This window comes from Tachyglossus aculeatus, chromosome 20 (genome assembly GCF_015852505.1).
Source record: "Tachyglossus aculeatus isolate mTacAcu1 chromosome 20, mTacAcu1.pri, whole genome shotgun sequence".
In the NCBI taxonomy this organism is placed as follows: domain Eukaryota; kingdom Metazoa; phylum Chordata; class Mammalia; order Monotremata; family Tachyglossidae; genus Tachyglossus; species Tachyglossus aculeatus.
Window position 1 is genome coordinate 9448557 of NC_052085.1, and position 23479 is coordinate 9472035.

General features: G+C 43.8%; 1 protein-coding gene across 3 annotated transcripts in view; it reads left to right on the forward strand.

The window, feature by feature from the left end:
* The window catches only part of RCBTB1 (RCC1 and BTB domain containing protein 1), a 29474-nt gene extending 14934 nt beyond the window's left edge, over positions 1–14540 (forward strand). For 2 of the 3 annotated variants that reach the window (XM_038762035.1, XM_038762036.1), the window contains exons 7-12: positions 1317–1459; positions 2181–2371; positions 4465–4606; positions 5381–5532; positions 6253–6383; positions 11789–14540. In XM_038762035.1, the coding sequence (XP_038617963.1) occupies positions 1317–1459; positions 2181–2371; positions 4465–4606; positions 5381–5532; positions 6253–6383; positions 11789–11929 (900 nt within the window). In that variant the 3' untranslated portion in view covers positions 11930–14540. The remainder of the gene's footprint in view (positions 1–1316; positions 1460–2180; positions 2372–4464; positions 4607–5380; positions 5533–6252; positions 6384–11788) is intronic. The other variant, XM_038762037.1, reaches the window with a different exon arrangement.
* The last annotated feature ends 8939 nt before the right edge of the window (positions 14541–23479 follow it).

Genomic DNA, 23479 nt, shown 5'->3' on the forward strand with positions numbered 1-23479 from the left:
GGATCAGCTTGCACCTCACATGTTCTGAGAAGTAAACTAGCCCCAGTAACACCACTGGTGCTGAAGTTTACCCCTTGGGACTAAGTGTGGCCCAAAACCTAGTGTGGACTCGAGGTCCCTACCTCACTGCATGCTGTTTACTGCATCTGACTGTGGTTTCAGTTTTGCTTTCGTCTCACATCCTTCTCAAAGGTTCAGCTCAAAAAGAGTCACTCCTTTCTGGGTTTTCAACACGCCATGCCGGTCTGTCTGCCACATTTATCTCTCAGCATCCAACAGTCATGCCCCAATGGGTCAGCCGACACTTCACTTGTATCCTTAAAGTGTTCATTCTCTCTCCACTGTTTGGGTCACGTTATTTCAACTTGGTATTCAGCAGCCGTTTGTAGGCCATCACTGAGCGAGGCACTTCTCTGCTGAGCAAGTCCCTGGGGTCTTCACTAACAGCTCAGGACTGTTGAAGTTTGGGGACAGGTAGGAAGAAGAACAAGGAAAACCAGGGGTCCATATATGCCAATGTCCACACCATTTTCCCCCTTGGTCAGGGATTGAGGAACTTGGCAGTCTCTCCCCTCAAAAAGCACTTTTTTTTACATTTTTTTTTTGTGGGGGTAGGGGGGCTGTTTACCATTAGGACAACTGAGAAATGAGGAGAAACTCTCCTTGCCATCCCATTCAGGACGCTTCAACCAGGACATGCCCCACACTGAGTTCAACTTTGGGTAACTGTAGGGTACACCACTGTACCCCACAGAACACCAACACATCTTTCCACCTTGTCAGTTGGCAATTATAATTCCAATTCCATAAGCCTTGAAAGAAATGGTGTTTAAAAGAGTAGTAGCTCTGGGGCTTCCTGAAGATTAATGCAGAGAAATTCAAATACTAAGTGCAAAGGAACCAGGCTCGCACGGCTCATGTGTACTTCAATTAGAAGAGCTCTGAGCAGGCTTTCGGGCTGCAAGAGAGGAGCTAGGGCTGTCACAAGTCCATTAGCATCCCCGGGGAGGGGCAGGGAAGCCAAAAAAGCAAAGCTTGGAAAGCGAGAGGGTCTTGCTGAGGGACAACACCCCATCCCTGCCCACCCAGGTGGCAGGCATACTTCGAGTGTATCTCTGTCCAGTTAAAGCCAGGCAGTTGGGGAACAAAGTGATCTCAGCTTTCTGGTGCTTGCTTGCTAAGGGTTTTTTGTATTCACTTTAAGAACTTCAGCTAGCTGATTATAGAGATACTCGATTTCAGAATGCTGATTGTTTTTGGTTTTTTTCCCTGTTGTCATTTTCGAATTTGTGGTAACCCTTTAAATTTACTTACAGATTGTCTGCGGCTATGCACACACATTAGCACTAACAGATGAGGGTTTGCTCTATGCCTGGGGAGCTAACACTTACGGGCAGCTAGGAACTGGCAATAAAAGTAACCTGCTAAGCCCAGCCCAGATCATGGTGGAAAAAGAAAGGTAATGTTGCTCTGACTAATATGTTTCTGGACTGTGCGTGCCATGCAAGCATGTGTGCTAGACTGGGCAGATCTTGCTCTGGGGAGCTTTTTATGACTGTGGCTTGGCCTAGTGGAAATAACATGAATCTGGGAGTCCGAAGACCCCACTTCTAGTCCCAGCTCTGCCACTAGCCTACTGGCTGACCTCAGGCGAGTCAGTTACCTCTCTGGGCTTTAAGTTTCTCATCTGTAAGATTCTTGAGAAGATATCTGTTCCCCCTAACTTCTTAGTAGATGTGGGTCAGGAACGGTGTTTAATATTAATATGCGTATTTACCCCAGCACCTAGCACGGTTTTGGGCACCGATTGGGCACTTAATATCACAACTGGATGGGGTGCCTGTGACTTGGGCACATGGCTGCCTCCCCCTACCCCCTCACTCCCCATGGTGGCAGCTCTTCAGAGTCCCAATCTCCAGGAGGAGATGGGCTCCTGAGGACTTGGGTTAGTTGCCCCAAATTGGGTTCTGGATGGGATGACTTTGGCCAGGGCTGTTCTTTTCTGAAAGCTTTTCATGATTCATGGGACTAGGAGAGCTGGTGTGCCTGGAATTGGATGTGCAAGAGGACTGTTTTGAATTGCACTTACTAATCCCAAACATTGCCTGGTGCTGGGATTGGGGCTCTTCTGACATGCCCGTGTTAAGGGAATGATGGACCTTTCTCTGGACACTTTGCAGGGTGGTAGAGATCGCAGCATGTCACTCGGCCCACACATCCGCAGCCAAGACCCAGGGTGGCCACGTGTACATGTGGGGCCAGTGCCGGGGTCAATCAGTGACCCTGCCTCACCTCACCCACTTCTCCTGCACAGATGACGTGTTTGCCTGCTTCGCCACTCCTGCCGTGACCTGGCGCCTCCTCTCTGTAGGTGAGAAGAGCCTGGAAACAGTGATGATGATAATAGTGGTATTCCTTGAGTGCTCCCTAAGGGGCCAAGCACTGTACTAAATTCTGGTGAAGATATAAGATAGTGAGGTTAGACACAGTCTGTGTCCCATGCAGGGCTCACAGACCCAGGGGTGGGGAGAACAGGTATTTCAACCCCGTTTTACAGATGAGGAAATGAAAGCACAGAGAAGCTAAGTGACTTTTCAAAAGTCACAAAGCAGGCAAGTGGCAGAGTTGGGATTAGAACCCCGGTCCCTCACTCCCAAGCCTGTGCTTTTTCCAGTAGGCCATGCTTCTTCAACAAGTTGCAGAGGGGGTTTCTTCAAGCTGGGAAGTTGATGCGACCCTCCTCCTGTCACCTATTCTCTGGGCTCTTGGGTTTCCCCCTGTTGAATCTGAACTTCTGTCTTGTTCCAGTCTGACCCTGCTGTTCCTCCTCTTTTTTTTACAGCACATGTTTAAAACTCTTAGATTATATAGAAATCTCCCACTCTGTTGGTGACTCCTAAGTGACTAAGCTGAAAATGTGTTTTCTAAAAAAACCTCACCAAAATAGACTAAATTCTCAGAGGACAAGTTTAGAATATGTCCTGCAAAGAGAGTAGAGTCAAGAGGAGATACTATGTGAGTTCATTCTCTAGAGCAGCAGGTCTCTCTCACGCATTCCAGTCAGAAGACCATTTTGGCAGAGCAGAACCCCCTAACAGCCCCCTTGTTGTGGGGGTAGGGGGGAAGAGATAAGAAGAGAGATTGTGCCAGTGCCCTTTGGGTGCCATTTTTATAGTAGGATGCATGGTAGTAGCCCTGTCTCAAGTGTGGTGACTGAAGAATAATAATTGTAATATTACGCACTTAGCTTGTGCCAAGCACTGTGGCAAATGCTGGGGTAGATATAAAATAATCAGGTCAAACCCAGTCCCTGTCGCAATCCCTAGAGGGCTAAGGGTATGCAGGCAAGGGGCTTAGTGATCAAGGGAACACTCTTCTAGAGGGGATCCCCTGCTGGAGGTGAAAGTTGACCAGAGCAGCAGGATGGGAGGGACCCCAGGCCCTCTGGAGATTCCCCTTGGGGCCCACATAAAATAGTCATAAAAGCTTTACTCTAGCAGCCATCAGTGAGCAGGCCAGTATGGGCAGGACCTTCCAGGAAAGGGATACAGTATGTATGTATGTGCTGCTTCCCAAACCAGTTTCCAACTGCCTTTTGGAAGTGGTTTTTCTGTAGCTGCTGTCTTCACTTGCCTGCCTTTGAGGCCAGTGCTCCTGTGATCCCATGATGCCCTGTCTGTCAAAGGGTTAGGGGGCTCAGGATGGTGACAGGGATCCCTTAAAGTTAGGGGTTCATATTGACTGTGAAAACCAAAAAATCCTACAAGGTCAGCATTGCTCAGGGTGCAGCACTGGGTGAGTGGGTGGTGCTGTGTCCTGATGCGGTTGCTGTTCACCCTGAGAGAGAATAAAACCTGATCCTTGTTCTCAGGAGAGAGGAAGTGGCAGAGGTTCAGTAGGAGACAGAGGGAAGGAGGGATCAGAGTGGAACCTTTCCAGATTTCTCTCTGTGATAGTGCTTGAGTTGAGATTAGTTAGAAACACTTAGTCCTAGAGTGGAACTGTCCAGATGCTGAAAACCTCTTCCTTTGACAATTTTTCCTATTTGGAAATTTGGTTCTCTACAATTAATAGACTTGTTTTCCTAAGGCGTGAGCTGAAATTCCCTCCCAAAATGATTGCCCAGATTTACTTGTTTCATAATGAGTCACTGATTACTTTAAATCTAATTTCAAATGATTTCAACTCTTGTTGTTTTGTACTCTCCCAAGTGTTTAGTTCAGTGCTCTACACACACTAAGTGCTCAATAAATACCATTATTGATTGATCTAGGCAAGAAGAGCCCTGTCTCTATATTGTAAAGATCAGTGCTGTGGAAGTTTGCAATTTTGCTTTTAGAATGAGCTCTGTGGACCAGCTTTGAAGAGCTCCTCAGATCTTTCCTATTGCAGACTTGCTTCAATACGTGTATAGGTTATTATTTTCAATAATTAGAATGTCTTGTGCTTGTTATAAAATGTGAGGCTTGTTCACTACAGAGCATGAAGACTTTTTAACAGTTGCAGAATCCCTGAAGAAGGAATTTGATAGTCCAGAGACAGCGGATCTAAAGTTTCGAATCGATGGAAAATACATTCACGTCCATAAAGCTGTTCTAAAAATACGGTAATATATTTTGAGGGATGGGTGAGTGTGTTTGGGGAAGGAGATGGGGGAAGTTAAGACCCTTTGCACCATGGAGTCATTCAGTGAATAGGATTTAGCCATCTTGGTCCCTAAGAGTGATCCATTCCCCAAGTGAACGTATAACTTTCTGGGATGACAAATGTATAACTTGGTTTATGTAGCAAATGGCCCATTATTTTCTTGTGCCAGAAATTTGGAATAGTTGTGTGGCCCACTGCCCAGGAGTCAAATATAATCTCCTCTAATACCTTCTTCGAGGGATTGCATGGCCACACCTAAAAGTGGTATCCATTCCAAACAGTTGCTGCTTCTGCTTCGAAAACAGAAGTATGCCGTATGACTTCAGGTTAGCTATTTAGGGGCTGAAAAGTAGCTCTAATTTGGCGGCTACCTCAAGATCAGGCACAGGGTGGGGAGAATTCCACTGACATGACATTTCCAGGTGTGGTAGAGGTGGGGCTCAGCCCTGCTGCCATCCCTTCTCCTCCCTTACAAGGAGCAGGCATACAACTAGAGTCAAACTGGTCAAATAGCATTAAACTCAGGTCTGTTGGCAAAGTGCAGTTAACCACAGCAACTTGCCTTTGAGACTGATTTAAAAATGGTAGAACCTTTTTTAATGATGTCATTGAATATCAAGATTTGAGGAATGGAGTGTTTTAAGGAGACTGTATTAATAATTTCAGGTAGCTGAATTTCATGGTTGGTTTTTGGTTTGGTTTTTTTAATCGGGTGTGTGTTTGTTTTCCTTAGATGTGAACATTTTCGAACTATGTTTCAGTCGTACTGGAATGAGGACATGAAGGAGGTGATAGAAATAGACCAGTTTTCTTACTCAGTGTATCGTGCCTTTCTACAGTACCTTTACACAGACACAGTTGATCTGCCACCCGAAGATGCTATAGGTACCTCGACCAGCTTTGACCTGGCCAAAGACAAATTTAGAGGACTGACTTTTGGGTCTTTTCTATAAGCTCTTATGAGCTTTGGGTTGTGTCAGGAGTTTGGCTGAGTTTCATCGACCCTGACCATTTTTACATTAAGTAACCCTGCTGTAGCAGAACCATATAGTACCACTGACACACAAAAACTCTACATATTAGTGCAGAGCTACTCTAATATAATAATTGGCTTAACTTTGTCTCTGCACAGTGCTTCACACACTGAGGGTTGGGTCCCCCAGAGTTTATGTTAGAGTTCCAGGGGACTGTAAGGCACTGAACAGATTTGGGGGGCGGGGGTGGCAGTGCCAATGAGAAGGGGGCCCTGGCCACCTTCTTGCCAGCTTTGTGTGATTGTGATCTGTGCCGATGCCAAGAGGGGAACACAGACTGTGGTGGAAGGAAGAGGGGTACAGCGTAACGGTAATGCAATGCAAAATCTTGAAAACTCCTAGCTATTCACTGAAACATTACAAATGGGAAAATGTTCTATCCTCTCTTTGCCCTTTTTCCCATCCCTTGTATAGAAAATGATTGTGGAAGAGGAGTGTGTGTGTATAAATATATATGTTTAACAAAAATTAGACATGACTGTTCATTGAAAAATTCCTTCCAGAACCCAGTTCAGTGAGGGGAGAAAAGAAATTGACAGATGCAAACTTCATTTCCCCTTTTTAACTGTAGGTCTCTTGGATCTGGCTACATCTTATTGTGAAAATCGACTAAAGAAGCTTTGTCAGCACATCATCAAGAGAGGAATTACTGTGGAGAATGCCTTTTCTCTTCTCTCTGCTGCAGTCAGATATGATGCGGAGGTAACAGCGACAAAAGTCTAAACTCGTTATCGGGTGTGTGCTGGGTTTTGTACCTTTCCCCTCTGCCTGGAACTGGGGCAGCCAAATAAGCAGCTTTATTCCAGTTGAGAGATAAAACACTGGACTTACAACAAATGTAGAAACACAGTCTATCCCTATGGTTTCTGCTCTGTCCCCAGAGCAAATTAATGCAGTTATTTCCTTATCTGTTTCCATTTTTTACTGAGGAGATCTGCAGAAGTGCCTGTCACTGGACTTATGTAGAGATTCAGGGCACCAGCCATAGCCACGTAAATGTGAATGGCCCCATCTCAGCTCCCAGTTGCAATCTTTTATCTGGAACAAGCATGATGCGTGAGACCTCAGAACATGGAGCACTGGGAGATGATTTGTGGGTTGATAAAGATTTTTTTTAAAACACGTAGTCATGAGTCCCATTTCAACTGTAGCATCTATTAGCTCTTAAAAACTTGCTGGCTCTTTTTAGTATTGGAACTGCCTATTTTAAGCAATTCCTAAAGCAAACTCTAAGCGAATGTATTTAGTGATTTAGAAGATGTAGTCTATTCATTTTGGCAAAAAGGGAAAGCACATGGCATATCCGGGAGGCTCTTAAAAGCCCATTTGTGGTTCTCTTTCTTTGGGTGGGGGAACCATTCTTAAATACTTGGTTAATCATTTACGTGATAGTTCTGTCATGGGGAGTAACAGCTGGCACCAGGTGGGTCTGTTAGCTTCCAGGAAAGGTCAGAGATCGGTCTATGGAAATGCTCAGTTGGCCAGATGCTTAGCTGTCCCCAAATCCCAGGAAATGTAGCCACGTAATAGCATCCATTTGGCACTGACCTTCCCTTTAGGGACACCTCGACAATCCCATCTTTAGCATCTAAAGGCCTGAAATTGAACAGCTGATCTTTAGACACTACATGGTGCCAAGGAGGCTGCAGAGAAAGAATAAGAAATCATCCCCCATGCCAGTGGGTGGGTCATGAATGGATTTTGAGCGCCCAGTTGTAATAATTCTAAGGGCTCTCAGAGTGGGTTCAGTGCATCAGCAAAGGGGGGCTCAGAAATACAGACCTGCTACGGGCCTAGGAAAACCTAGAAAAGACTCCCAATCCATTTACAGCAGGTACTATGTTCTGAGTCCAACAGACAATTAATCAGTTATTGTTCTCTTATTTACAGAGACTAATCTGGGGTTTCCTGGTGGCTTGCTTTTTGTGGCAGTGGACCCTTTGCTTGTTTCCACCCCAGCGCTTAGTACAGTGCCTGGCACAAAGCAAGCTCTTAAATACCAAAATTACTAAAAAATAAAGGCAGCATAATTAGAATTCATGTTTATCAGCTTATCACATTAAAAATGACCGCTGCCTTCTCCATCATGTGCAATCATTTTGGAGTAAATATGCTTATAAGTAAACAGCACAGAGCCCTCCCTCAGTCTATGGAGTTGGTCCCTAGAAGAGTTTATATTGGTGAGACTTCTGGTATCACTTGGATTTCCGTGGTTACCCTTTGGTCTCCAACTTCCCAAGTTACTTGGCTTTTTGGAATATTGAATATAACTTAGAGCCATGTTTAATACCCTGGCTTATGGATTTTAATTTTAACTGTCCAACAAATTCTGTACAGCAAGTGGGAACAGCATACTGTCCCAAAGCAGTTTTGTTAGTGTTGAAAAGTCTGTGTTTCCATTGCACTGTCATTACTCAGGGAAATTGCTTTTACTGTTTGCTTGAAGCCTGATAGAAGTAGTCTTGCAAACCTAAGTAATAGATTTTCCTAACTAAACTCCCATAACTGTGCTTCCATTTAATGAGCTATTTTTATTGTTGATGACTTTGCATCTAACTTCTGTGTGATCTATATCTACTGCCTGGCAGGACCACAGATTTCATTTGATTAATGTCCACTGGATTGTGCTCTGGAGCCTTAGTGCCATACACTGATTCCTGTGTATTAACTCAATCAGGACTAAGTTACCTACTTATCTGCTAATTTGGTTAGTAATAAGAATAAATGGTATTTAAGTGCTTACAATGAGCTAAGCGCTGCAGGGTATACGCAGATAGGACACAGTCCCAAACCCACATGGGCTCACAATCTAAATCGACCAGAGAACAGGTATTTAATTTCCATTTTACAGATGAACTGAGCCAAGAGAAATTAAGTGACTTGGCCAAGGTCACACAGCAGGCAGTGGGCAGAGCCAGAATTAGAACCCAGATCCTCTGACTTCAAGACCAGTGCTCTTTCTACTAGGCCATAACACTTCTCTTCCTGATTAAGAACTCTGTTTTCTGTGGAAAGCAGCAAAAGAAATGTATCCAATCATGTAGGTAAGCACTTGGTTCATGTCTCTTCAAATCAAACTGGGACCCAGAATGTTGCAAAACTGCACTAAATAGCACTTCAGCATGGCCTTGCAGAAAGAACATAGGCCTTGGGGTCATAAGACATGGGTTCTAATCCCACCTCTGCCAGTTGCTGCTGTATGACCTTGGGCAAGTCACAACTTCTCTGGGCCTCAGTTTCCTCATCTGGAAAATGGGATTCAATGCTTGTTCTTCCTCCTACTTAGACTGTCAGCCCTTTGTAGGACACAGATTGTCAGATTTGGTCAGATTGTGCCTGACGTGATTAACTTGTATCTACCCCAGTGCTTAGAATGGTGCTTAACAAATACCCTAATAATAATCATCATCAGTAGTATGACTTGATTGCCTGATGTATTCAGAGCACTGGACTAGGCGTGTGAGGAAACTTAGAGAAAAAATAAAGGACACATTTTCTGGCTTCGTTAAAGAGACAAACCAAACCTGTTTGAATCTTTTGTTATTTTGTTTCTGAGGTTGAAATTGCTAACGATTGGGTCTGACTCCTGTAATTGGGTGCATAATCCCCAAAACTCATCCTTTCAAGAACAAACAAAAATGCCCACATAAATCTTCTCAGTTAAGCTATTTCTACTGCATGTGGGTACTGAGAAATGATAAATTGACCCTGCATGAACAGTGGGTTAGATTTTTCAGACCAAAATTAAGAGCTGTAGGATAGTGCAGGAGCCTAGAGAATTTGTCAGTCTTGGTACAGCACAGGTCTCAATGCATTTCTCTTACCCAAGCTGTACCTGGGGTTAAGGGAAGCTAGAGTGGGTTAATTTGGTCATTATCCCAATTTGGGGTTTATTATAGACTTATCCCTATTCCTCAGGTTTTCCCCAAGCAAAGCTCTCAGGCAGCATGTGGGTGGCCTAGTCGCCTGGCTTTCTTTAATCAAATCCAGCAGTCCTAAAACCTCAGTGGCTGTAAACATTACCTGGAAAATCTTGTCTTTAGTATTCTCTGTTTTGTTTCTTTTTTCATTATGTGTTACTGATGAAATCCTGACTTTGATCTTGTCTGGTTTAGGAGTTTGGTGCAGTTGTGGTCCCTGCGACCTATGCTGAACTCTCAATTGGATCTTTGGTGGAGTTCCTAATTCCATAACTTCCTTTAGTTGTACTAAAATACAGAGTGGGGTAATGTAGCTTTGGGGCCCAATTTTGGTCCACTGAGAAATTGTATGTGTCTAATATGCCACCTCTAATACTTGTGATAGAACAAAGCTAATATGTAGGCATGTGGGCTTGGAATACAGGGTATTTATTTATGTTGTGAAAAATACTGGATTAATAGAATATTTAATCTGGTTTACATAGCAATAGTTAGTGCTGTGTCCAAGTCTAAATTAGAAATCTCAATTTAAATGCTTGAATCCAGAAATCCTGCTGTTAAAATTAATGGTTCCTTTTTCAGTGAATATACTGCCTAGAAAAAACAACTTTGGAATCAGTGGGCTAATGCACATTAGCTTGCTTTTCCTTTCAGTCAGTCATATTTATTGAGTCCTTACTGGCCTAAAGGATAAAAATAAAATGTGTATCGGTTCAATTATTTGGCGTTTGGAGTCTGTATTTGGTGGGTGGTGTCTGCCACACCTGGGTGTGAACTAGATAAGGTGGTGCCTTATCTGCTGAGTTGGCATGGTGGATTGGACAAGGAGGGATCACTGGGTTCTCCTTCTTTGTCTCTGTGTCTTTTATAAGAGTGGGGGGGTCTCTACAGTTAGAGAGCCTCCAAATGGGGCTCAATCCCATAGTTCACAGACACACCTGCTGCAGGTAGTGCTTTCTTTCCACCGAGGACACTTCTGTCTCTACAGCCTATAGTTATCAGCCCTTTTGAGGCCCACTTCGGCACCTATGTAGTGGCATGCCCAGGTGGGTGTGAAAAATTAGGCTGTTAGTGTGCTCTGCTTGAGTGTGAGAGGAGAGGTCATGTGACTTCAGGTTTCTTCACATCCCTGTTACTTCTAGTGTTGTCAGTTCTTACAAAGCAGCATGGTGTAGTGGATAGCGCACAAGTCTGGGAGTCAGAAGGCCATGGATTCTAATCCTGGCTCTGCCACTTGTCTGCTGTGTGGCCTTGGGCAAGTCACTTAACTTCCCTGTGCCTCAGTTACCTCATCAGTAAATGGGGATTAAGAGCATGGACTCTGTCCAACCTGATTTGCTTATATCCACCCCATTGCTTAGTACAGTGCTTGGCACATAGTAAGCACTTAACTGCCATAATTAAACCAACCAAGAGGAAATTAGATGCTTCATCCAGACCAGTAGTTTGGCCTCTGGCTGACTTTGTTGCTAGAATAGACTCTGACTTTAGAGCTGACAGATTGAAAAACTCTTATGGTATTAGAAGTTCCACGTGCATATGCCTGTGAAGTCAGTAGTACTTCATTAAGTATTTACTGTGTACAGTACACTGTACCAAGTGTTTGGGACCCTGAGGTAAAATAGTAAACCCTCAAGAAGCTTATATGCCTCTGTGACAACTGTTCTTTAGGGCCAAGAAATAAAGCCACTTTGGTAGTGAGGGATTCTGACAATCCCAGTTACAAAGGGCCATTTTGTTTCTTCTTGCTCTTTTCCCCCTCAGCCCTCGATGTGACAAAGGAACAGCTCCTGGCTGAGTGGTTTCCTTGGGAATGGATTTCACCTGGCTTCCCTTTAATCCTACCGAGTGAGTTTATAGAGTAGACTATTTTTTCCAGGGAAATACAGAGGCTCTTAACATGACTGCTGTTACGTATTCAGAGGCCCAATCAGTAGGGCAAGCTTTTGCCCCTGCAGCCCAGCTCTCTTGGAAAAACTTGAGATTTCTGTTACCACCTGCTTACTCTGCTACCATACATTAGTAGGGGCAAAATCTCCTGCCAAGGATGAACGATTGATCCTTATCTGATACCCATTTTAAAGATAGTCTGGCCACTCTAAGAACCCTTTTTAAAAAATTATTTTTGAGAAGTGCAAGCAAAGCTAATGAAAAGGCCTCTTTTTGTTTTGTGTCTTGCATGTCTAGGATTTAGAAGAATTCTGCTTTAAGTTTTGCGTCAATCATTTGACAGAAGTCACACAGACTGCAGCATTTTGGCAAATGGATGGCCCTCTACTGAAGGAATTCATTGCTAAAGCCAGTAAATGTGGAGCCTTTAAGAACTGAAGCACCTGGCTGTGAGTTCTCTGTCTGACCCCTAGGGCAGGGCCAATCAGTTGGCCCCGTTTGTGTTCTATGGGCTGATGTGATTCTGCAGGTAAAAACAAACTGTCGTAATATAACCCAGATCCAATTCTCTCTGTAAAAACACATGAAGGATGTACTGTGTTCATCTGTACCCACTTGGAATGAGTGAACCACTTTATGCCAGAGGGGCACCTACAGAAATGTGACCTTTTTCGCGTTTTGACTGGAAGCTGTGAAAAGGATTTCCCGTTCGGAGTAGAACAGGCCAAAAAGTAGAAGTTTAGGACTGTAAAAGGCTTCTGGGGTCGGCAGAGCTGATTAACTCTATGGTGCCAGGAGCTGGGACATGTCCCAGAGCATGTGTTGGCATTCTGACCTGACCCTGGGACCTCCAGATTTCTTTAGCTTCTGGGGCCTGCGGGAGGTAGGGCCTTAGTTGAAGGATTTGCTCACTTGGCAGTGTGGGATTTACGGGAAGAAGCAAGGGAGATAGCCATAGTTTTCAGACTTGCACTATTATTATTTTTTCCTCGTTTTCTAAGCTATAAAATAATTGTTTATAAATGAATCCAGTTTGGCACATATTTCAATTAAACTGCACAAGTAGGGCTGTACAAGACTTGCTCAAATTGTGATCTTTCTGGAAGGAATATGATATAAAGACTCCAGTTGAGTTAACAGCTAAATAGCCAAAGGGGCTTGGGGACCCTAATCACCTTTTAAATGGAGAAAAGGAAAACATCTGTGCAGTTAGGGGACTCTGATTCCAATTATTAACAAAACCTGAGTAAAATATGGTCACATTCCCTTCCAGTTAGTTCAGTATTTTGCATTCAGGTGGTATATTTATGACTTTACCTCTGTGAAATTACCTATAATAAAGCTAAACTTTTAAAAAAGACTTTCCACTATTTCCCCTTTTTATAGGCAACTACTAGTCCGATGTTCCCCAAACATGATGTCTCCATCACTCTAGAACCCAGAAGCAGCTCTGCAGAAATATTAAGTTAAAAATTGTATTTCCCTGCCTTAACTGACAGCTTAAAAAATAATCTTTAAGACCAACTTTCTGCTGAGGCTTAACAGGATTTTCCAGGATCTGATAGATTTGACCAAAACTTTAACTACAGCATCGTCTTATAGTTTTCTTCCCACTTTTCACTGGCCTCAAGTGAAAGATTCTAGGTGATACACTTGAGTTTACAAAACACCTTAAGTTTATGGTCTCCCTTTGAGACAAAGAAAAATTGCTTTTAAGCACTGGTGTGTATTATTTTTTAAAATGGAATTTTAGAAATTTGACTCATTAAGGGAAAATGCTGAGTTTGTGAAAAATGTGAAATTTAGCTGTTCTGGGTTTTAAGATGTTCGTTTTTTCGGCTGCTTCTCCCTTCCTAACCTGTCCACTCCCCTCATTCCATTGTGCTGGCCATTTCCTGTTCAGACAACATAGAGGGGAGGAGCCCAGTTTTGAAAACCAAATGAACTTCAGTGTAAATTGGGATAAGAATGCTTAGTGGGGGCTACAGTGCCATTTTCAGCAACTGCACTTCTCAGTGAAAAAGAGGCAGAAACATACAACTGTGGCTTGAATTGTGTATAGGAAGCAGAGCTTTTCTGACCTGATCATAAAATACATAAATGAGATTCTATAAATAATTGAGATGTAGGGATTATTAAATTAGAATTACCCATGCAGAGTAATGGATTCTACCTTGGAAGGAGAAGAAATGCATATTAATTTGACAGCCAGAACGGTGGTAGGCATGGGGCATACTGTAGCTGTATCTGAATAATTCTGGATCTTGACCAATGAAATAGCTTTTTTTTTTACCACAGATTTGTGGTTTTGAAGCAAGATGCTGATGGTCATTGCCTTTTGGAGTAATCTAATATGTTTTTAAATAGTTTAGTTTCAGAATTAAAGATGTCTATGTGCGGGAAGATCTCCACTTCATCTTTTTCCACCTTGCAAGAGGAAATGAAATAAACTAGGGCTGTGAGGTGTGACTGACATCAATTAAATAAGGTTTCTGAGAAATGAAAGAGAAGTATGAAAAACCACAGCACGATGTACAAGTAGGTATGAGGAGTCAGGGTTGGTGGGGGAGGAAGGAGCCTGATCTTCCTGATGTGAGGGTGAGTTAAATATTCCTGGCCTTTTGTTTTCCTCTTTAAAGGGGAATTTGACAAAACAGTAGCTTGGATTAGATGAGACTGGTCAGTTTAAGGCAAAAGTAAATGATCATTAAAAACAAAGTCAGCATCCTCAAGTGTCTTAGTGATGCAAATGTTAGCAGCTTCATTTTCACCCAAACGAGTGCTGCATGTTGTAAATACAGAACCGTATTTTTTATCCCCCCCTTTTCCTTTGTTAATTTTGTTGCTAGACATTGTAAAAGATGAAAATTGCTCTTTCACATAAAGGGACTAGTGGACAGTTGCTGACAAGGTGAAAGCCCTTTGCCCAAAGAAGCTCTATAGAGGCTGTGCTACTTAAAAAAAATTCTGTATGAATCAGGTAGCACGTGGGTTTGTGTTGTCTGTTTGTAATGTTGTGGGAATAAAGTGATGGGCCTATTATAACAGGTGAGAGTGTCAAATGATTCTTACTGGATTTTGCTTCCAACGTGGAAGCAGTTTGACTCCACACCCCCTAGGTACTGGTACTCCTCCATTGGTAGGTATGGTAACTGTTTTGAAAACCCCCCTTCCATGGCAACACAGGGACCCCTTTACCCCAACCTTCCTGATTCTTTTGCTTGTTTCTCACAGTTCCATAGCAGAGCCCGCACACTGAACCACTGAACATACTAGCCCAGCCCTGGGCTCCAATAGGTAGGGGCTCCAATAGGTAGCTGGAGCCAAATGTGGCTGGTTTGTTTTGTAGCCAGGGACTGTAGTATGCTCAGGAGAGCACCACCTCTTCATGCTCCCTTCACCACAGTAAGGCTTCCAAGAGATTGGAAATTTCAATTTCCTGCAACTTAGACCTTTTTCAAGCCCATCACATCCCACGAAAGGCACCTTAAAAAGGTGCATCCCAGTTAGCACTCCTTCCTCATGGGGAGTATATTAGTTTAGGGATTTTCCTCCAGCTCTTACTTTAGCAGCTGTGCACTGAAAGTGCTAAAAGAACAAACAAAACCTTGAAGGACAATATGTGGAGCTAGAAGTGTGTAGTCAGTAACTGAGTGGAATCAGTACGGTCAGCGCTGCTCATCCCTTGCAGAGGAATGGAAATATTGTAAGTTACAATTTCCCCTTATACCTTTCTACCATGTGCATTTCTCCCCAGTATCAGAAAGGCAAAAGGGGGAGGAAGACCATGATTTCTGGAAAAATATTGGTGGGACCAAGAGCCCCCTAAATTGTGCTTCTTTGTGTTTGCTTCCTACTTGCCTGTCCTACCTCACAAGGCAGAGCACCAAATCTCCACCAATTTTGTCCTGCTCTTGGGCCCAGCCTAAGTTCCTACAGTATATAGGACAAGGGCTTTCTTCCTTCCTCACCCCTGCCTCCTTGCACCTACTCCAGCGCTTAGAACAGTGCTTTGCACATAGTAAGCGCTTAATAAATGCCATCATTAGTATCATTAGTATTACTCTGCCTTCCAGGGGAGGAAGAAGAGAGCCTTCTTCACCCCCAAGTGCTTTGCACATAGTAAGCGCTTAATAAATGTCATCATTAGTATCATTAGTATTACTCTTCCTTCCAAGGGAGGAGGAAGAGAGCCTTCTTCACCCCCAAGAGGCTGAGTTTGCTGCCATTTCAGCTTTTTGAGGTTCTCTGCTATTGCCCAGATGGTGGGGAGAAGGGGCGGAAGAGGGAAGCCTTCCCGGAGCCCAGTATAGCTGTGCTGGCAGAGAACCACTACTGCTTTTCCCCTGGGATGGCTGAGAGACCTGCCTGTTCGTTTACAATATAGAGTAAACCAGGATGACATTTATCTATCTAGTTCTGGTAACTGGATCTAAGAGGTTGTTCTAGTCAGGAAGATCTAGTGCCAACCTGGGGATGGAAAGATCATTTCTTTCACGGCTTCTAGTCGCTCACTTTCCTCATTCAACTGCTGCTGCTTTTTAAAAGGTTGTTGAATTTTAACCTCTGCTTCTTAAGAACACCAAAAAGTGACTTTAAACCCATAAGCATTTATAGTGTAAAGCTCATCAATCTGTGGTATTTAAGCAACTACTGAGTGCTTAGACTGTAAGCCCCATATGGGACAGGGCCTGGATTCAATCTCTACCCAGCTCTTCTCACGGTGCTCAGCCCAGGGTAAGTGCTTAAATTCCAACATTACTATTTTTTATTACTACTACTAGGCACTACTAAATGCTTGGGAGGGTACAACAGATGCTAGTCATACATTCCTGCCCTAAAGGAGTGCACAATCATCACACTGAAGGAACTTCAGAAAAAGGTATAAAAACTGAATATTGGGCTCTGGGGCAGAGATATTTGTTACTAGGACACACTATCTTCTGTATTTCCCTACATTTTTTTTAAAAGTAATCTGGACTACTTTTCTGGAGCAGGGAGACAGACATTAATCCAGGGCAAAGCTTCATGGGGTAAACATTTTGAATGACCTGACCACCCTTAAAAACTTAAAAAAAAAGTTTGAGATAATTTCAGAAAACCTTTAAAGGCTAATAAGTCTTGGCAAGGTCAAAGAACTCACCAGTTTTGATGAGCTGCTACTTCCTGTCTTTCTGCACCATACTGTATACTGTTTCTTCTAGAGGATGGAGTGCACTTGTTCTTTTCAATGTTTTTTCTTTAACCTGGAATGAGCATGTTCAATTAGGAAAGGAAAAATGCAAAATTCACCCAGTAAACATCACGTTTTGAATAAATGATAGTAGTGATAAAGTCCTACATTGGAGGAGGCCACAGACAAGCTGCTGAGTGGTAGCTGATAGATGTAGGCTGATAAGAAAGCTTCTGAAGTCAGAGATTGTATTCTCCTAAGTGCTTAGTACAAAGCCCAGCAAGCAGTAAATCATCAGTAAATACTACTGATTGATTAGAGGAGACCTCAGAAAAGAAAGTGAGTAGGAGCTATGGCCTAAGAAACCTCCTTTTTGGGCTTGGAGGCTCAATGGACACTGGCAGATACAATATGAACACTTGTTTGTGTCTCACCATTATCTTCCTAACACCACAGCAGCTCTACTAATCCTGCTTAAGTTAGTAAAAATCTGATACTTTTTCTGAGGTTTAATTTTCTCCCATAAATGTAAAAAAATCACTATCTGGTTGTTAATCATTTTTTGAGCAGTGACTGGGGTGCAGAGCACTGTTCTGTTTGGGATAGTACAATATATCAAGGGCTTAATACAGTGCTCTGCACACAGTGCTCAATAAATGCGATTGAATGAATGAATCAGCATTGGTAGACAAGGTCCCTGCCCACAGGGAGTTTACAGCACAGAGGGAGTTAATCTCTGTCTTTCCTTTATAGTGTAAGCTTTTAGTGGGCAGGAAACTTGTTTTTTGGATACTTCTGTCCATTGCCTCTCCAGCATACCAAGGATAGCAGGATGATTCTTAACTAGCAGGCACCTGCTGAGCATCAACTGATATGTGATTAGGGTGTATTTCTTCTGTCCCCTAGACTGGAAGTCTGTCACTTTGGAAAAGAAATAGGAACAGTCACACATGCCTTTTATGTGGAAAAGATGAAAATGCTGAGCCCCCTGAGCGGCTTATTAACCTATTACCTTTCTAATTCTAGTACTAGGCAGTGATCAGAAGCTGTGCTTTCTCAATGACCTTGGGTAGCCCCTTAATCTCTCAATGCTTCCATTTTTCTAATTGCAAAAATAAGGAATAGTGGTATTTACACCAACTATCCTACCAGCAGCAGAGCCACCAACTAAATATCAGGGAGCATGCAACAGAAGCCACAGCCCCTGTTCGAGTGGGGTCTGCAGTTGAAGGGTTGAAATGAAAGAACCACTTACTTGCCTGCTGTGTGCCCTTGGGTAAACTGCTTAATTTTCCTGGTCATCCCGTAAAATGGGGGATCGACACCTGTTCCCTATCCCCCTCGTCTCCCTGTGTGGGACAGGGGGTTTCTCCCAGAGAAGCAGCATGGCTCAGTGGAAAGAACACGGGCTTGGGAGTCAGAGGTCTTGGGTTCTAATTCTGACTCCGCCACTTGTCTGCTGTGTGACTTTGGGCAAGTCACTTCACTTCGCTGTGCCTCAGTTGCCTTATCTGTAAAATGGGGATTAACACTGTGAGCCCCACATGGGACAACCTGATCTCCTTGTATCTACCCCAGCGCTTAGAACAGTGCCTGGCACATAGTAAGCGCTTAACAAATACCATCATTACTATTATATTATTATTCATCTGATCATCTTGTACGTACTGCGGCGTTTCAAGGGAAGCACTGTGGCGCAGTGGAAAGAGCCCGGGTCTGGGTTCTAATGTGGACGCCGCCACTTGTCTGCTGTGTGGCTTTAGGCAAGCCACTTAACGTCTCTGAGCCTGTTACCTCACCTGTTAAATGTGAGCCCTGTGTGGGATAGCCTGATTACCTTGTATCTATCCCAGCGCTTGGCACATAGTAAACGCTTAACAAATACCATCATTGTTATTAAGTAGCACAATTTTTCTCCAAATGCTCTTAACGACCCAAGCCGTACTCTGCCGTAACTGTGGCAGCAGCTGGCGGGAGCCGTTATGGGCGGTTTGGACCGGTTGGGGCCGGCTCGCCTCAGCCGGGGGCGCGCGCCGCGTCCGTTGGTCGCGCGCCAAAAAGCAAGCGACACCGCCCTCCCGCGCGAGAGGCAGTGCGCCTGCGCCACGGCTCCTCCACCACCACCCCCGCGGCGAGACGAATGGTACCTACCCAGCCCGGGCGCCAGGCACCTTGGGGCGGCGCATCTGGAGGAGAGGAGGGGTGGAGGGCCAGCGAAACTCGTTCTCTGCCAGGGGAGGGCGCTGTTCATACAGCGCATGCGCGCCCTGCCCTCCCTTCAAGTCCTCAACATCCCGCTGGAGGGTTGAAAACACTGTCAGGTGGACAAGCCATGGTTGACGTCCTTTCTAGACTATAAGCCCGTTGTTGGGTAGGGACCGTCTCTATATATACTTCCCAAGCTCTTAGTACAGTGCTCAGCACACAGTAAGCCCTCAATAAATACGATTGAATGAATGACTGAGAGGCAGGGCCTCGGCTGGACTTTTGGCCTTCGGCCTCAGTGTCCGAGTCCTGAGAAGGATGTGGGGATCAGGAGTGAATCTTTTTTTTTTTTTCCAATCTTACTCCCCCGAAAAGCCAGTGCCCTAATATTAATAATGAAAACTGGTATTTCTAAAGTGTTATTGGCCAATTCCTGAGCCAGATACAATACAAATTACAGTCCTTGGCCCACCTAGAGCTCACTGAGGACGGAGGAGGGAGAACAAGTATTAAATCCTCATTTTAAAGGTGAGGGAACAAGCACAGAGAAGTTGCCCAAGGTTACACAGCAGCAATCAATGGTATTTGAGTGCTTACTGTGTAACTTCTCTGTGCCTCAGTTACCTCATCTGTAGAATGGGGATTGGGACTGTGAGCCCCCCATGGGGCAACCTGATCACCTTGTAACCGCCCCAGTACTTAGAACAGTGCTTTGCACATAGTAAGTACATATTGTACATATTTAGTAAATTTGTACATATTTACTATTCTATTTTATTTTGTTAATATGTTTTGTTGTCTGTCTCCCCCTTCTAGACTGTGAGCCCGCTGTTGGGTAGGGACCATCTCTATGTGTTGCCAACTTGTACTTCCAAGCGCTTAGTACAGTGCTCTGCACACAGCGCTCAATAAATACGATTGAATGAATGAATGCTGATCACTATACTAAGCTCTTGAGAAAATACAACACAATAGACTTGGTAGACAAGATCTCTGCTCTCAAGAAGGTGTGTGACCTAGTGGACAGAGCACGGGCTTGAGAGATGATCTGGGTTCTAATCCCAGCTCTGCCACTTGTCTGTGGTGTAACCTTGAGCAAATCACTTCACTTTTCTGTGCCTCAGTTACTCCATCTGTAAAATGGGGGTTGACTGAGCTCCATGTGGGACAGGGACTATGTCCAAAGTGATTAGCTTGTATCTACGCAGTGCTTAGTATAATACAATATCTGGCACATAGTAAGTTCTTAACAAATACCACAAAAACGTTCACAGTTAAAGTTCACAGACAGTAACTGTGCTTTGGCTTGCATAAGTTTAGAGGAACTATTTCTCTGTAGGAGAGGGGAAAAGGGAGGTTACTTACTTCTTACCCCAGAGCCAATGTCTTTCCTTTAAATTTTGTCCTGGATGGGTATATTTTCAGTACAAAAAGATCAGAATTAAGAACATGCTGTCCAGTGTATGATGGAAATCTTCACAGGTGCCTAACTTCCATTTTGAGGGTGGTGACAGAAAAGTTTGTGAACTTCTGTGTCCCAAGCTCTAGTTCTGCACACAAAACAATTCTCAAAAAATACCATTGACCCTGGAGGGGGTCAAATGTTCTGATGAAGAAAATGGACATTTCTATAGTAACCTAAGTAACCTCACCACATGAAACATCACATCTCTGGTGGATTCCAGGGGACATGTCTACAGGGATGTAGAAAACTGAGAACAAGTTTCTCATCAACTGGCCTAGCTACTTTTCTAGGAAAAAGGGAATTCTCTCCCATAAATTAATTCGCTGTGCAGTTCAAAGAAAACAAACTATCAAAGCTTCTTGCTTGCCACCTTAATCAGGCCCATGTGACCACTGTATAAAAGCTCAGGAGAAAAGCCCTTCTAGGGACAAATGCCATTTAGGAGTCTGGGCTCTTTGCCATGAAGAATGTGACCCTGGCTATCACCTCCTTTCCAGGCTACCACCCCAGCCACTCCAGGGTCCTGGTCTGCCACACTGGGTTCCAAAGCTCCTAGTGGGAAGGGAACATACCTTGTGCTTTGGTCTTATTTTCCCAAGTGCTCCATACAGTGCCGTGCACTGCACATAATGGGTGCTCAATAAATACCTCTACCTCTCAGATAGCAGGGAACTGTGGAGATGGCATCATAGACCATAGGAAGGGTAACTGTAGGGATACAAAGTTAGAAGTGGCAGCAGGGATCGTACCACCCTCTGGGATCCTGACCCGTAACTTTCCCACTTCCCCCAGAACTTCCTGGGAATCAGTGGTGTCATGAAGTTTTTGCCCATGCACACACACATTTGAGAGGCAGCATGACCTCGTGGAAAAAGCCTGTGCCTGGGAGTCAGAAGAACTAGGTTCTAATCCTAGCTTCATCAGTTGTCAGCTGCATGATCCTGGGCAAGTTGCAACTTGCCTGTGCCTTGGTTTCCTCATCAGTACAATGGGGATTAAATCCCCTTTCTTCCAATTTAGACTGTGAGCCCCATGTGGGAAAGGGACTGCGTACAACCTGGGTATCTTGTATCTATCTCAGTACTCTGAACAGTGCTTGATACATAGAAAGTGCTTAACAAATACTATAAAAAAATGGATATGCCAAAAGCTATTGCATTTCAGTTCTGTGCTCAAATGCTACAAAAAGTCCTAACAACAACTCACCTAATCACCTATCTTAGGAATACTTGGCTCTATTTGGAATCAAATATGGCTGTCAAGCTCAGAGAGCCACTGGCAGGCTTAGCAAGGTGAGGGTGACACCACTAGCTTCCCCTCCTATCAGCAAAAAACTTTGCAGGAAATAGCCACCCCTCGCCTCTGAGCATGAAAGGGGCAGAGGGGGAACCAAGATAGTGGATCCAGGCCTCACTGGACAGCAAGGGAAGCTCCAGCTGTTCTCACTCCCCCTCCCTTCCCATTCCCCTTAGCAGCATCAGCTGTTCCTCTGAAGCAGCTGCACACATCATCACAAACTATATGGCTCTTTGTGCACCCACTGCTCAAAGTAATAATAATTGTAATAACTGTACTAAGCTCTAGGGTTGATAAAGGTTAACCATGTTGAACATGGTCCCTGTCCCACATGGGGTTCATAGTCTAAATGGGAGGGAGAACAGTTATTAAATCCCCATTTTACAGATGAGACAACAGGGATAAAAAAGAGAAAGGATTCATCCAAGGTCACAAAGCAGCCTTGTGGCAGAACTGGGATTAGAACCCAGGTCCTCTGATTCCCAGGCCTGTGCTCTTTCCACTGAGCCATACTTCTCAAAAGTTTCATTTTCTTTGACTCCCTGCAAAAAAAAGGTTGTCAACCCTTGAGGTAGCTAATGAAGCAGCACATTAATTATTCTAATCTTTCTGCATGTTTAAACTGCAGAGGATAAACATAAGAATTCTGGTTCCTTAGACTGAGGCTGTCTCATCTCTCTCAATGAAAACAGTCCAAAACAAAATAAGATGACAAAATAAAATCCCAAAAGGTGAGAAATATCCAGCTTTCTAATTTTCAGAGGGGCTTCATAGCTTTCTGGGTTTGGAAAAAGGGGAGATCACTTCTGGTACAGAAGCAAAAAACAACATAGCTGCAACAACATGCCAAAAAAAATAAGTCTTCTGAGCATAACACCTCAAAACACATAAATATTTAACAGAAAAATCAATCTCTTCCCCTCTGTTCCTGGTTCCATGTTGGTGAGGATAAAGGAATAGAATGGATATGCAAAGTTCCATTATTGTTTTGTTACTGCTTCCCATAATTCTTGGTCACTTTAGTAAACCGGGATTCACTTTTAAGCAAACTAACATTTTTTTAAAAAATCCACACTTCTCTCAAGCTTTTTCCACTTTACAAATAGGTTCTCTCCCCTGACAACTATTCAGCTCTCGTTCTTTGCTCCTCTTTCAAGCTCACCTTCTAAATGTGCCTCTCAACTCTCTTGCTTCCTACCTCTCGCTTGTGCTGATCTCCCAGACTGGAATTCTCTCTTCCCCAAAATCCACCAAACACATTCTCATCTTCAAAGTCCTTCTAACATCCCACCTCTTGCAGGAAGTTTGTAAGCTCTTTTGGGGCAAAGATCGGGCCTACCAGGTTTACTGTACTTTTCCAAGCATCTAACACAATACTCTGCACCCAGTAGACAGTCAATAAAAACTGACTGATGGAAGCCTTCCCTAATTAATTCATAACACACCAGTCATGTCAACCCAACACTGACCCTTTTGATGATGAGAGGATTGCCCCATTCCAGTATATTCCTATGGGATTTAGATTCATTCGTTCATTCAATATTTATTGAATACTTACTGTGTGCAGAGCACTGTACTAAGCACTTGGAAAGTACAGTTCAGCAATAGAGTCAATCCCTGCCCACACCAGGCTTATCATTCCTGTAGGCAATTAAAAACATTCCCAAAGGTGACTTAGGAACAGAAAACAGGAGACTGTAGCTCAAAGCACCATCCTGATGGTAAAGGAGACTTAAGACAAAGGAGCCTTCCCTGGATTTAACAGATATGAAGCCAACACAAGCACAGCCAGGAAAGGCTCAACGATGCCAACTCCATAGTGGGGGAGGAGTGATTGACAACTGCATAA